At 50.3% G+C, this 14,124-nt stretch overlaps 1 protein-coding gene and 1 non-coding gene across 5 annotated transcripts in view; one reads left to right on the top strand and one right to left on the bottom strand.

The window, feature by feature from the left end:
- The window catches only part of PLEKHG5 (pleckstrin homology and RhoGEF domain containing G5), a 98,438-nt gene that overhangs the window by 39,420 nt on the left and 44,894 nt on the right, over positions 1 to 14,124 (bottom strand). The window contains exon 1 of one of the 4 annotated variants that reach the window (XM_035117810.2): positions 9,313 to 14,110. The exons of 2 other annotated variants lie outside the window; for them this stretch is intronic. In XM_035117810.2, the coding sequence (XP_034973701.2) occupies positions 9,313 to 9,351 (39 nt within the window). In that variant the 5' untranslated portion in view covers positions 9,352 to 14,110. Of the gene's footprint in view, positions 1 to 9,312; positions 14,111 to 14,124 lie in introns of those variants that run through there. One more of the 4 variants, XM_035117812.2, reaches the window with a different exon arrangement.
- Positions 1,342 to 1,415, top strand: TRNAT-GGU (transfer RNA threonine (anticodon GGU)). The gene has a single exon. It is a non-coding gene; the product is annotated as a tRNA-Thr (tRNA).

Below are 14,124 nucleotides of genomic sequence, written 5' to 3' on the forward strand. Positions count from 1 at the left end.
TTATCGCACTGGGATGCCATCAGGCAGGATCTGAGCAAAAGAGCCCTCTCCCCTCCTGGGGATGCAGAAGCATTGCTGCCTCTGACGGGCTACAGCAGGCATCCCCAAACTGCGGCCCTCCAGATGTTTTGGCCTACAACTCCCACGATCCCTAGCTAACAGGACCAGTGGTCAGGGATGATGGGAATTGTAGTCCAAAACATCTGGAGGGCTGAAGTTTGGGTATGTCTGGGCTACAGCCTCCTCTGTCCCAAATGAGCTTATCTCAGAAGTTGTAACCACAGTACAGCAGGCAGGAATTGAATCCGGCACCTTAGGGAGCCGGAGATGACAGATTGATCCAGGAGGGGGCAGTGCAGCCCAGTCTACTGGAATTGCCTCTGCTGAAACCTAAAACCAATATTTAAAAATGCTTCACATTTCTGTTCTCATCCCTGTTTTGAAGGGGAAATGTCGGTGTCCCAGGCTAAAATCTGAGCGCTTTGGCCCTTCTTAGCAGTTCAAATATGAAACCTCATAAGCTTTCAGCAAACTACTGAACACCATTGCATGTCAAATAACAAATATGCCACTGCAGGTCAACTTTCAATTCAGTCGAATTACTCAACACCAAGCCATGCCTACCTTTCCTACACTGGCAAATGTTGAAAGCAGCATTTGATTTATTGAAATACAGAGGATATGCAGCAAATATTTGAAGGTTTGGCCTGAAGCATTGCATAATCTCTGTGCGACAAACAAGGACTCTGACCAGACAAAAGCCCACAGAATATTCACCCTCAAAATCGACAAAGGGGAGCTTGAAAGAAACCCTCTTTCAGGGCACAATCATTTCAACTCCAGCATTTGGGAACCAGCCAGTTTCCTGTGGCTTGTCACCAAGAACAGTTAAGGGATGAGAAAGGCTCGCCCACACTTCATTTCGCTGCCAGTCTCTGCTCACAGCCAAACTTCCCAGATCTTTTCTGGAAGGAAAGTACCTTGCAGGGCCTCTCTTCCATCTGCCCCAACACAGTTTGGACCACATCAGAGTTCATATTCCAGCCGCCCTCATGGGAAAGGCCATAGGTCAGCGGTAGGGTGTCTGCTTTGCATGCATAAGGTCCCAGGTTCTATCCCCGACACCATCTTCAACTAGAGCCAGGAAAATGCCTGAAAATCCTGGAGAGCCACTGCTGCCAGTCAGTGAAGACAATATTGAGCTAGATGGACCAATGGCCTGACTCGGTATATAAGGCACCTTCCTATGCTCCTACCTGATTTCATCCAAATGCTGTGCATGCCAAACTTTGTACTGGCAAGCTGCAATCATAGACGTTTTGCAGTATGCTATTCATGTCAGCCTGGATAGCTCAGTTGGTTAGAGCATGGGGATGGTAACACCAATGTTGCAGGTTCAATCCCTGTTTGGGGCAGTGCATATTCCTGGATTGCAAGGAGCTTGGAATAGATGAGCCTCAGGGTCCCTTCCAACTCTACAATTCTGTGTTTCTATTTTGTCTCTATCCTGCTTTCTCTCCAAGAGTGATTCTCCCCCCCTGCACCCACATTTAATCTTTACAACAACCCTCTGAGGTAGGTTAGACTGGGAGAATAATGACTGGCTCAAGGTCACCTAGAAAGCTTCATTGCTGGGTAGGGATTTGAACTGGGGTCTCCTGGATTTCCCCCTGACTGTAAATAGTGCCCACATTTCTCCTTGTGGTTGTTGTTTTTTTCTTTCTGTGGAGGATAGGACCCAACCCAATGGATTTAAGTTACAAGAAAGGAAGAGCTTTCTGACAGTAGAGCTGTTCGACAGAGAAACAGGCTCCCACGAGAGGTGATGGACTCTCCTTCGTGGGAAGTTTTTACGTAGAGGTTGGATGACCATCTGTCATTTATGATCCAGTTGAGATTCCTGCCTTGCAGGGGGTTGGACTAGATGACCCCCAGAGTCCCTTCCAACTCTACAACTCTATGATATCCGAAGAGAGAAGTGCTATTGCATTGGAAGCCATACAGATTTCCATGCTCAGACACGAGCGGGCAAAATGTACTGCAATCGTGGTGCAGGCCAGACAATTCAGCCACTCCGCAGTTGTACAAAGCAAAGGCAGAAATCAGCGTTCAGTGACCCGAGTCCACCAGTATCCATCTTTTACCAACAACCTTGGGGTCCAGCCTTAGAGATACCTTCAAAAACAGGCGGGCAATTCCTTAGACAAAATATGAAAAGTCAGAGAGGGTCTGAGGAGAATTTCCTACCAGAAGGCAGCCCGGGAAGTGGAAGGGGGACAGCAAAAAACCACCTCAGGGTCTTGGTCAAGCAAAAGGAAGTGTACGGAAAGTAACTAGACATATGCAAATGATCTCTATTTGCATCTTTAAGATTCAACTTTATCGCCCCAATTATTATCATTCCGATGCCCTGTTGATAACGTTTTCCGCAAAAGGTTTTCCCAGTGCAGGAGTTACTGTACTGCGGCCATTTAAAAACTTCCCACCATAAACCCAAACAGGCAGCCGGGGGTCTACCCGGTGCAGCACCACGCTTGTCTCTCTTACCAGGTGCAACAGCCAGGCCACCCTCCCATCGCACTGTTCCTAGAGTGGGACCCCTCATAAACAAACCAAGGCAACCAGGCAAGCTCCTGGCTGAAAAGCCAGCAGGCCATGTGGCAACCCCCAAGTCCGAGCCTTGCTGAAAACGTCCGCAGTCTCCTGCAAGGCTTTTCCTTCTCTGCACTCGAAGCTGAGAGGGAGGGGAAGGGCCACAGAGCCAGCAGCTGAAGCAACAGCATCGAGTGGGGCAGGAAGCCCCTGAGATATGGGGAGGCGGAATCAGCAGGTGGCTCAGACGGGAGATGCAACACATTTGACCCAGCACCCGCTGGCAACCGGACATCGGTGGCAAATGCACAGAAAGGGCCGGAGACAGTGGAGGAGGAGGAGAAAGAGGGAGGGATCAGCAGCTGCTGGCTTTTTCAACGGCCATCTTGAAAGCGAATGCCACTCTCCTGGCTGGACCTAGAAGTCTCAGGTGCGACAGGGGAGCCTCCCCGGAGGAAACGCAACCGCAGGGAGGGCAGCAGGAGGCTGCCAGCCGCTCCAGCACCAGAAACTCACCCCTAAGGCCCCACTTCTTGCAGACCGGGGCAGGACAGAGAGAGCCTGTCCCCAGCTGGCTGGCTGGCTGGCTGATTCATGGCTCCGGGAGGATTTAAAGGAGGCATCTCAGCCATGACAAAGCCTTGACTAAGCAGGTGGGGCATCTCTGGGGCTTGCAGTGAGTAAGGGCTCGAAAGCCGCTCCTGCCAGGCTGGGCCCAGACAGGCCGCAATCCGCTGCCAGCGCAGGAGCCGTCCGGCTTGCTGGTACTTGCCTCTGCAGCGGCTGGGTCTGGCTTTCCCCTCCTTTCATCGCCTGCCTCTGCCAGGAAACGCTCCCAGCTGGAACCTAAGCCGGCAGCATTGAGGGGCGGGGAAGGAGACACTCCCTCCCTCCCACCCCAGGTGAGCAGGAGCAGCAGTAACCAGCAGGGCATTAAGTTTCCAAAAAAAGGCCCCTCCCCCCCTCTCTCTCTTTCTTTCGTTCTTGGTATAATTTTTATTAAATTTTCTGTTTTACATTTTAAAATATTCATTTAAACAACCTTAAAATATCAACGTCTTCCCCCCTTCTCTTTCCATGATTCATTTTACAAAGCATAAATCCCTGCATATTTTACATAAACTAAACCATTCAGTATTCCATTAACACAGCCATCAAAGCTTATTTACACTGTTGAATTTATCTTAATTCTGCCAACGTTTTCAAGTGTACACATTTCCCCCCCCCTATATTCAATAAACATTTCCCAATCTTCTTTAAACGTATGTTCTTCTTGTTCTCTTATTCCATATGTTAGGTCCGCAAGGTGCGCATATTCCATCAGTTTAAGTTGCCATCCTTCTTTGGTTGGGACCTCGCTCATTTTCCATCTATGTCAAGCTACATAGCAAGCTGCCTTACGAGCATCAAAGAACATAAAAAGGGGACTTGCTGGATCAAGCCAGAGGCCTATCTAGTCCAGCATCTTGTTCTCACAGTGGCCAACCAGATGCCTGCAGGATTTGAGAACCAATCCAGTCCCTGCGGTTTTCATCAGCTGGTATTCAGAAGCATTGCTGCCTCTGGGCCAATAGCTATCGATAGCCCTCTCCGCCTCTCCTCTTTTAAAGCCATCCAGACTGGTGGTTATCACTGCCTCCTGGGCAAGTTTAATAATTTACCCTCCCAACGTTTCCCCGATGAAAATAGAGACATCCCCTCCATTTCTCCGATGTGAATAGGTACACCCGAAGGAAAAGCGGAACATTCCCGGATCAAATCGCAAACCAGGGCAGCTTCTGTTAATCCAGGACTGTCCCTGGAAAATAGGAACACCTGGAAGGTCCAAATGCTTCTGAATACCAGGTGCTAGAGACCACAGGGAAGGAGAGCAGTCCTGTGTTCAAATCCTGCGTTGGGGCTTCCCATCGGGGCATCTGGTTAGCCACGCTGAGAACAGGATGCTGGATTACATGGCCTCCTTTGGCCTGATCCAGCAGGCCTCTTTTTATGTCCTTACTTCCAGCTGCTTTTCCTTGTTGCACGCAAGTGAAGAGAGCGAAGGGAAGGGCATGGCCAGCCCTATCATTAGAAAGAGGGAAGCAGCCACCTCATGAGTCAGTGGCCTTCCCCTACCGTATTCTCTCTGTGCCCCCTAAACTAGCTTGCTCAGTGCCTCTTAGGCTAGCCTGCTGCCCTCGGGTATACTGGAGGATGCCATCGCCTTAGCCAGTGTGAAAGTAAGATTAAACTGCCTCTCAAGTCGGATTCTGTGCATGGAATGAGAGGTGGAGCATCTTCAGGCAGCAAAATGTCTTGGGCTGACATGTGGCAGAAGAGTGGGGAGCTGTTGCCCCAGATTTGGAAGGTACAGCATCTGCTTTACATGCAAAACATCCCAGTATCTGCAAGTGAGACTCAAAATGTCTCCAGTCAAAAATCCTGAGAGCCAAGTAATCTGATGTTCTGCCATCCAGATAGTTATCTATAGATATAAAAATGTAAAAAAAAAAATCCTTCCAGCAGCACCTTAAAGACCAACTAAGTTTTTGTTTTGATATGAGCTTTCGTGTGCATGCACACTTCTTCAGATACAAGCTCATACCAAAATAAAAACTTAGTTGGTCTTTAAGGTGCTGCTGGAAGGAATTTTTTAAATTTTGTTTCGACTACGTCAGACCCACACGGCTACCTACCTGTATAAAAATGTGATTATCTATATATATAAAAATGTAAGCTGTCCACTGCCTCTCAGCCTAGCCTACCATGCAGGGTTGTTGGAGAAAAAGCTGGGACATAAATCATATATATATATATATATATATATATATATATATATATATATATCCTGGAGTGGGTGCCTCTGGGATCTTGCCAGCCCAGGCAAGACTCCGGTTGAGTCAAGGCAGGCCTGGAACCACCTCCTCAGCCATTCACCCGCCAGCCAGCCGCACATCCCGGCTAACTCACAGGAAGCACTCTGTCTGGTGATGAGTCAAGGGAAATCTCCACGGCCGGGCATGGGATTGTAAACAAATGTGTCTCACACTGTTTTGACACAGAGCAAGTCGCACGCAGCACAGTCATTCTTACAACAGGTAGAATGACTTCGCAGACAGTCATTCTTACAACAGGTAGGGAGAAGGGGGAGGCGGAGGCGAGCAAGTCAAGTTTGTCTTTATAAGCGGGGGGGGGGGGGGAAGCTGCATCAGTTGAAATCTGCTCTGCTGCAAGGCAGGGAGGTTACCTGTGCTTGACATTGGGGGGAGGGGAGCTCAGGCAAATGTAGTAGGCAAATGGCCTACTACAACGACACAGCCTTTGTAACCAACAGATTATGCTGTCCTTAGCCAGGTGCCTCTGAGCATATCCAGAGTTTTGTTTCATTCTCCCCCTGCCCGCTTTCAGCAGACAAGACTGGCTTGCTTCTCTGGGTATTATTTATTGAATTTCTCCCCCACCCCACCCCCCAAGGAGCTCAAGGTGGTGCATAGTTCTCCCCCATCTCATTTAATACTCAAAACAATGCTGAGATACAGGTGACTGGCTCAAGGTCACACCCAGTGAGCTTCATGGCTGAGCGAGAATTTGAACACACGTCTCCCAGGCCCTAGTCCAGCACTCTAACCACTGCACTGCACTGCTCTCTCTCCCTTCTGCATTGGTGCCCTCCGCCATCAGTGAGGTTTGGGGCAAGACACCTTCAATGGAGTATTCCCTCTCCAGCAAGTTTACTCCTCCTTGAAATTAGTTCAGGAGGCTCATCTTAGTCAGGACCAAACAGCAGGCGATGCCCAGGCATGCCAAACCTTGATGCAATCCTGGACTGGCAGTGGGGGGAGATGGCAAGGGAGAGGGGGTCACTTAACAGAGAGGTAGAAGAGGGGACACGCCAGAGCCATGCCGGGAAACGAGGTTGGCCGGTGCCACCATCCAGGTGCGAAGTGAAGTTCCTGGTGGCAGCATGCCTGGATTGGCATCCCTGGGCACATGGGCACATATCACTGCATCAGCTGCCACTTCCCTATGTGTAGTAGATGGCAGAACAGCTCAGCTGGGACTTTTCTCTTGACAAAAGAGGAGCCTGACTGCCGGATGAAGGCAAACATCCACTCCAGTCGCCAATAAGATGCGTTCTGTGAAGCCTGCCGGAAAGACTTGAAGGAACGAAGCCTCTCCTACAGCTGCTCCCCAGAATCTGGTAGACTTTCTCTGCACATGGAAGTTCCATTTAGCTCTCTTGGCTGCTGATGGGCCTCTCTCCGTGCACTGGCTTAGCTGCCTTTTAGGAGCCACCGAAACCAGGAGCCCTTGCCGCATCTTGTGGTGATGAGTTCCACAGGTGCGAGGGAGCACCTCCTTTCGAATATCTCCTGCCATTCAGTTGCAATGGATGGACCCAAGCTCTGGCATCCAAAGAGGAGTGGGGGGGGAAGCTTCTCCCGCTGCCCCACTTCCAACACACCGTGCAGAATTTTGCAAACCTCGGTCGCATCTTTCCTCATACGCCTTTTTTCCTGTGCTGTCACTGGCCAAGTGGTTAGTAAAACTGTGGCATCCAGGTAGCCGTTTTAGCTACAGGTGCAGCAAAGAACACTGGCTGTTTCTGCCTGCCAATAGCCATCAGTGTGTTCCTTCCAGAAGTAATATGTGCCACATCTGTTGAGAAGCAGCGTGGTGTAGTGATTAGTGTCCCACTAATTGATTAGTGATTAGATTAGAATTCCCACTTGGCCATGAAGCTCACTGGGTGTGACTTTGGGCCAGTCACTGCCTAACTAACCTCACAAGGTTGTTGCGGGAATTAAATGAGGGGGGGGAGAGAACTATGTATGCCATCTCAAGCCCCTCAGAGAATAGTGTGGTATATAAGCTCATCATTTCACTTAAACCAGGACAAAAAGGTGACAGTGATTCCACTACATAGGCGCCAATTGCCTGGGGCCCTTGGTGCATGAGCACCCACAAATTTCAGTGCCAGAGCCTTGCATGCTGCATGGCACCCATGGCTCCAGGCACCCACAGTCGCGGGGCCAAGTTGGCATGGCTCTACCATGTGACTAAATAATGGGGAAACTCTCCTCCTAACTGCAATTCCTGCATTGCAGGGGTTTGGATTAGATGACCCTCGAGGTCCCTTCCAACTCTACAATTCAATTGTTTTTCCTCCCCCAGGTCAGTGCTGTCCATCACTGGGGGGTGGGGGGCTTGGCAAGGTCAATACAGAAAGACATCCCCCTCCAATGGCAAAACTGCTCCAGCATCAAACTCTGACAGGCAAAAGCCAAGCTATTTGAGGAGGACTGAACCTGACAACACACCTCCTACCCGAAGTCCACATTACCGCGAGAATAAGCAAAACAATGATGCAGAGAAGACCAGCTCAGAGCTCGTGCAGAAGGCTACCCCCTCACCCCCAAGTAACTGCGGCATTCCACCCTGGGAACAAGAAGGGTGTGGGCCTTTCCGACAGGCTGACCCCTCTTGCCCACTGCAGAGCAATGTTTCCACTTGGCCTGTGGCTGGAACGGGCGGTTGCAACACCAGAATGACGCTCGGCCATGTTTTTCTGCTGCCAACGCACGTGGCAGCCTAGTTGGGTGGGGCTCAGTCCGGAGGCTGCAGCTGGTGCAGAAGGCAGCTGCTTGCGAGGGTTGCCAGAGTGCAATGCCTTGCTACCGGGCCCGGTTCAAGGTTCGAGCACTAAGCACAATAAGGCCCAAAGCAACTCAGGACCAGTTTACTTAGCAGAGGCTGCCTCACCCCCTCCTTTGCAAATTGCACCGAGAAAGGGATAAATTGCAAATAACACGTTCATGTGAATTACTGTTTAATATTTATTTAAAAAGTGGAACACACTCCCTCGGGAGGTTGTGCACTCTCCTTCCTTGGAGGTTTTTAAGCAGAGGTTGGATGGCCATTGTCATGGATGCTTCAAGCTGAGTTTCCTGCATATCAGGGGGGTTGGACTAGATGACCTTTGGTGTCCCTTCCAACCCTACAATTCCATGACTCTGTGATTCTATTTCTTGCATTAGTATCCCACCTTTTTCTCCAAGGAGCTGAAGGTGGCATCCATGGTTTTCTCCTCCCCTTCCTTTAATCCCCACAACAACCCTGTAAGGTAGGTTAGGCCGAACAGCAGTGGCTAGCCCCCAAACTAGTTCAAAACTCTAACCACTGCACCACACTATCTTTCATTAAGGTCACTTCATGTCCTCTGCCACTGGACCACCTCTTGGTCAAAGCAGCAGCAGTGGAGGGTCTACTCTGGCCAAAGACAAGCCGGCACCCGATCCTGCAGCACACCAAGTAGACAAGGAAGCACCTCTCCCCAAAGGAAACACACTCTGCACCTGCCCAGGAACACTGTTTTTGAACACATGCCTTTTCCCCCTTGGGGAGACGAATTCAGCAGGCATCCAGAATCAAGCACTCCTCTGCACCATCTCCTTCTTCATGCAGGGGCAAACAGTTCTGACAACCCCCCCCATCCACACAAACCCCCTTTGACACCCCAGATGGACCTGAGCCAACCAGCGAGGCTTGGTACCCAAGCAGAAAACCCAAATGTCTCTGACAGCCACCAAGCCCTCCTGCACAAGAGCAGGTTGTGCTTTCTGGGCCCTTTAGCTGCAATTCCTGCATTGCAGGGAGGTGAATGAGACGATCCTTTGGGTCCCTTCCAAAACTCCACAATCCTGCGGTCCTAGAAAGGCATCCAAAAAGCAGCTTCCATACCTCGCCTGCGGCAGGACTGCCTGTCGCTGGAAGGGCCATCTCTCCCTCCTCCTCCTCCTCGTCGCCGCTCTCCAGGAGCCAAGCTTTCCAGAGTCAGCAGTGGGATCCTCCGCGACTGCCGCTGCCGCCACAACAAAAACCAACCCCGTCAGGAACGAGTGCTCTTTCAATGTGTTTGTGTGTCTAAAGTTCAGGAGGAGTGGCTCAGGGGGACAGCACGCAGCCAGGAAGGTTGTGCACCTGGACAGGACAAGTTCCAGCGTGCCTCTCATCCATGGGACGGCCTCCAGAAGGGCAGCCTCGGGGCTCTGTTGACCTCTGCGGCACTCGCAGTCTGTACTGGCGAGGCTTAGGGCAGAGGAGGTGCTGGCCTGCCTGCCTGCCTGCCATCACCAAGCAAGGTGCAAGCCGCTTCAACGGAATCACAGGAACCTGGAAAGCTGCCTTCCGCCGAGTCAGAAAATTGGCTCATCTAGATCAGCAATGCCCACACCGACTAGCAGAACACTCTCTGGGGTTTCAGGCAGGGAACTCTGCCAGCCCTACCCGGAAATGCCATTGGGGGTGGAACCTGGGACCTTCTGCATGCACAGCAGCTATGGCCCTTCCTCCTAAAAAGTAAGGCTGTAGTCCTCATGATTCTAATATCAAAAGGAAGCAATTCCCCAGACATGCCTGCACCACTTGCCACCTCCCTATGTCTCTGCCACTGAGCAACAGAAGTGTGCTCTAGCAGTTCCGGTGTTAGAATTGGAAATTCACGCAGTCATGAAGTTCGCTGGGCGGCCTTGAGACTGCCCTACCTCGCAGGGTTGTTGTTAAGAAAAAATAGGAAGTGCGTATGCCACCTTGAGTTCCTTGGAGGGAGGGTGGGATATAAACATAACGCAAAAGGAAATTAACAACCCCCAAATAAAAAAGACTTTACCATCCCGCTAAATCATCCCTAGATTTTCATGGGTTTGGAATAATGTTGGAATTCACACATTTAAAAAACACACACACGGCCATTCAGGTAGTAAGCAAGCCATGTTTTGGCAGAGAGAAAGAGAAGCGGAAAGAGAGAAAGGGCGTCTCCGAGAGGCCAGAGGGCCAAGTGGCTGCAGCTGTCGGCTGGAAGCCAGCCAGCCCCGACAAAAGGGAGAGAGGATGTGGGGGCTCAGGCTGCCTTTTTGCTCACACCGCAAATAGAACAAAAAAAAGAAAAGAGAAAAAGCCAGGCCTTCCCAGGCTGCTACTTCAATCACTTCCACTAGGCTGGGATGAGGTGGGGGCAGTGGAGAAGCCCTGGCTTCAAGGCAGCCAAGAGTCCCAGACAGCAACGCTGGCCGGCTCAGCCCCAAAGCGAGTGGCTCAGCACAGACGGCTGTTGCGTCATGGCTGTTCCATGTGACTGAGCCAGGCAGGGAGCCAAAGGGACATCGCAGGCCGCTGCCATGGTCCCAGACCGAACAGTGCAGCAGCTGGCCTCCTGCACACTCTTGAGTGCCAGGGGATGGAGGAGGTGAAAGAGGAGCACACTGAGGTCCCTCTCCTCTGCAACGGAACAGGCTCCACCTTGCAAAGGGATATCTCAAAGCCCACCCTGAGCTCCAGCGAACCCAAAGCTTTCTGCTTGTATCAGAATCAGCATCTCCTTCTTCTGCCACACTCCAGCCAAATCTCTTTGTCCAAGCCATCCCAAGACAGTTTGCTACCCTCTCATTCCATGCACAGAATCCGACTTGAGAGGCAGTTTCATCTTACTTCCACACTGGCTAAGGCGACTGTATCCTCCAATATAGCCAAGGGCAGCAGGCTGCCATAAAGAGGCACAGAGCAAGCTAGCTTAGGGGCTAGAGAATGGCGAGGGGCGGGGAGGCTGCTTCCCTTCACTCTCTCCACTTGCGTGCAACAAGGAAAAGCAGGTGAAAATAAGGACATAAGAAGAGGCCTGCTGGATCAGGCCTATGGGCCATCAAGTCCAGCACCCTGTTCTCCCAGTGGCCAACCATATGCCCTGTTAGGAAGCCTAGAATCAGGATTCGAACACAAGACCACTCCTGGTGTTTCCAGCAAGTGGCCTTCAGAAGCATTACTGCTTTCATCCTTGGATGAAGAGCATAGCCAATAGCTCTCCTCCCTGATTTTTTTTATTATCCTCTTTTAAAGCCTTCTCATTTTGCAGCCATCGCTGCCTCTCATGGGAGTGAGTTCCATATTGGCCAGGGTGTCCTGGTGCCTACCTTGGCAGAGGCCAGTTCTCTATTTGGAGACAATGGGTGGCATTCAACTAACTTTCAGACCCGTTGAAACGAACGGGTTGTTGCTATTCACTTCAATAGGTCCACTCTGAGCTCATTGAATAGAACCCATCCTCTTGTTTTGGAGCTGCCCAGTTTAAACAGTGCTAAGAAGGGGAAAAACAGGCCAGGAATGGGTGACCGTGAAGTTGAGCATCACCTAGACAGCAAGCTGAGCAGGCAGCTATAGGAATTGTTCCCAGATTGACACCTGGAACATATAGAATAGCAGGTGCAAATTTGAGTCTCCTTTTGCCCATCTATCCCCCACCCCCAGTTTCTGCTCCTTGGTGCTGTTTTACAGTGCAGACCCACAGGCTTCATCTGGCAAAACAGGCTAAGGCAGTCTTCCCTAACCTGGCGCCCTCCACTGTTGGAGGCAGTCATGCTTCTGAATACCAGTTGCTGGAAACAGCAGGAAGGCTCTTGTGCTCAGGTCCTGTTTGTGGGTTTCCCTTAAGGGTCAGAGTAAGAATAGGAGGCTGGCCTGATAAGATCAGGCTCTCTTGCATTTTGGACTACACAGGGGCTGATAGGAGTTGTGGTTCAAAACATCTGGAGGGTGGCAGGTTGGAGAAGGATGGTCTAAAGCAGGGGTCAGCAACCTTTTTCAGCCATGGGTCCCTCAGACCATGTGGTGGGCTGGACTATATTTTGGGGAAAAAAATAATGAACGAATTCCTATGCCCTATAAATAATCCAGAGATGCATTTTAAATAAAAGGACACATTCTACTCATGTAAAAACACGCTGATTCCTGGACCGTCCACAGGCCGGATGGGGAAGGCGATTGGGTCGCATCCAGCCCACGGGTCTGAGGTTGCCTACCCCTGGTCTAAAGTGCCTGGAAGTGACTCTCTAGCTTTGGATTCTCAGCAAGACGTTTATTCCAAGCTTTACTTCTCAAGAGAGCCTTGCATCTGAGATTCTGGTGCCCTATTCCAGGACACGTCCAATTCACCTGTGAAGGTCGATTTCAGACACGACACAGAACTGGGTTTCCAGAGGACACCTGTGCTTGCTGAGGTCAATCGCCTTCTGCCCAGATCTGAACAGAGTAACTTTGTTCACCAGGACCAGTCTGAGAAGAGAGGAGCTGGTGCTTCTGCTAAAAAAAACCCAATCATAAGAAGATAAAAAGAGCCTGCTGGATCAGGCCAGTAGCCCGTCTCGTTGTGCATGCTGTTCTCACCGTGGCAAAGCAGTTGCCTGTGCAAAGCCTGCATGCAGGGCATGAGTGCCACAGCACTTTATAATCTTTCATGCACACAAACAAGACACACATTCACCCCAGTCCACAGCTGCTCATGCTCACATCCCCATGCCTAGTGCAGGTGTGTCCCCGTGTGCCTCGGCCTCTGACAGTCAGCGCATGGCACGTGTTTTGAGGAGGAAGTCATTTTCAAAAGTCCAAAACATTTGAGAAACAGCTGCCAAATGAAGAAATGCACCAATTCATACACACACTGTGGGAGAAGCAGCAGGAAAGGCTGGCCACAGTAGCTCATGCCCTGCTTCAAGGCTGGATTACTGCAATGCGCTCTATGCGGGGCATGCCTTGCACTTGGTCCAGAAGCTGCAGCTAGTGCAGAATGCTGGCAGGAGGGAAACCTTGGCAGTACGTAACACCTGTGCTCAGAGATCTGCACTGGTTGCCAGTTTGCTACTAGGCCAAGTTCAAGGTGTTACTATTAGGATATAAAGTCCTTAACAGCTTGGGACCAGCTTACCTACGAGATCGCCTTGCTCCACATGTGCCCACTCAACCACTTTGACTGGTGGAATTGGCACTCTTACACTATTTGTAAGAAATCCATCTTTTAGTGTGGAACTCTGGAACTCCCTGCCTATTGACATCAGGCAGCCCCCATTCACTGTACCCTTTTCGGCGCCTGCTGAAAACATTTTTGTTTAGATGAAATGTCTAGAAAGCTGGTATGTGTTTAAATATGTTTTTGGTCTATTGTTATTTTAACTTTTTAAAAGTTTTTAATTATTGTTGCTGATCTTTCTTGTCGATCATTTTATTGTCCTATCTTTTTTGTAAACCGCTTTGAGGTGGTTTTTCCCCTCCCCCCCCATCAACTTTTGTATAAATTTTATGGAATAAAAATAAAATAAGGGGTCTTACTTACTGCCTCCAAGGTATTGTTCCGGGCCCCACAAGATGTGGGGGGGTTAGGTCAGTGTGGGGTAGCGTTTAGAGTGTCAGACTCGGACCTGGGAGAGACCAAGGTTCAAATCACCCCTACTGGGTGACCTTGGGGCCAGTCACTGCCTTTCAGACTAACCTACTTCACAGGGCTGTTATGGAGATTAAAATAGGATTGGAACTATGTGCAGCACCTTGAGCTCCTGAATTTCTCAGGCACACTTTTGTCCTTGGCTGGCTATCTGGTCCAGCACACAGAAGGACAAAGCAGTTTTCATTTCTTTTCCTGCAGCCAAATGGGCCCATGAATCAGGTTTGTGCCAATGCACAACTACCCCCCCCCAAATGAAAATACATGGTTTTGTTTTCTTCATCCTG

Source organism: Zootoca vivipara, chromosome 6, assembly GCF_963506605.1.
Source record: "Zootoca vivipara chromosome 6, rZooViv1.1, whole genome shotgun sequence".
Classification (NCBI taxonomy): Eukaryota; Metazoa; Chordata; class Lepidosauria; order Squamata; family Lacertidae; genus Zootoca; species Zootoca vivipara.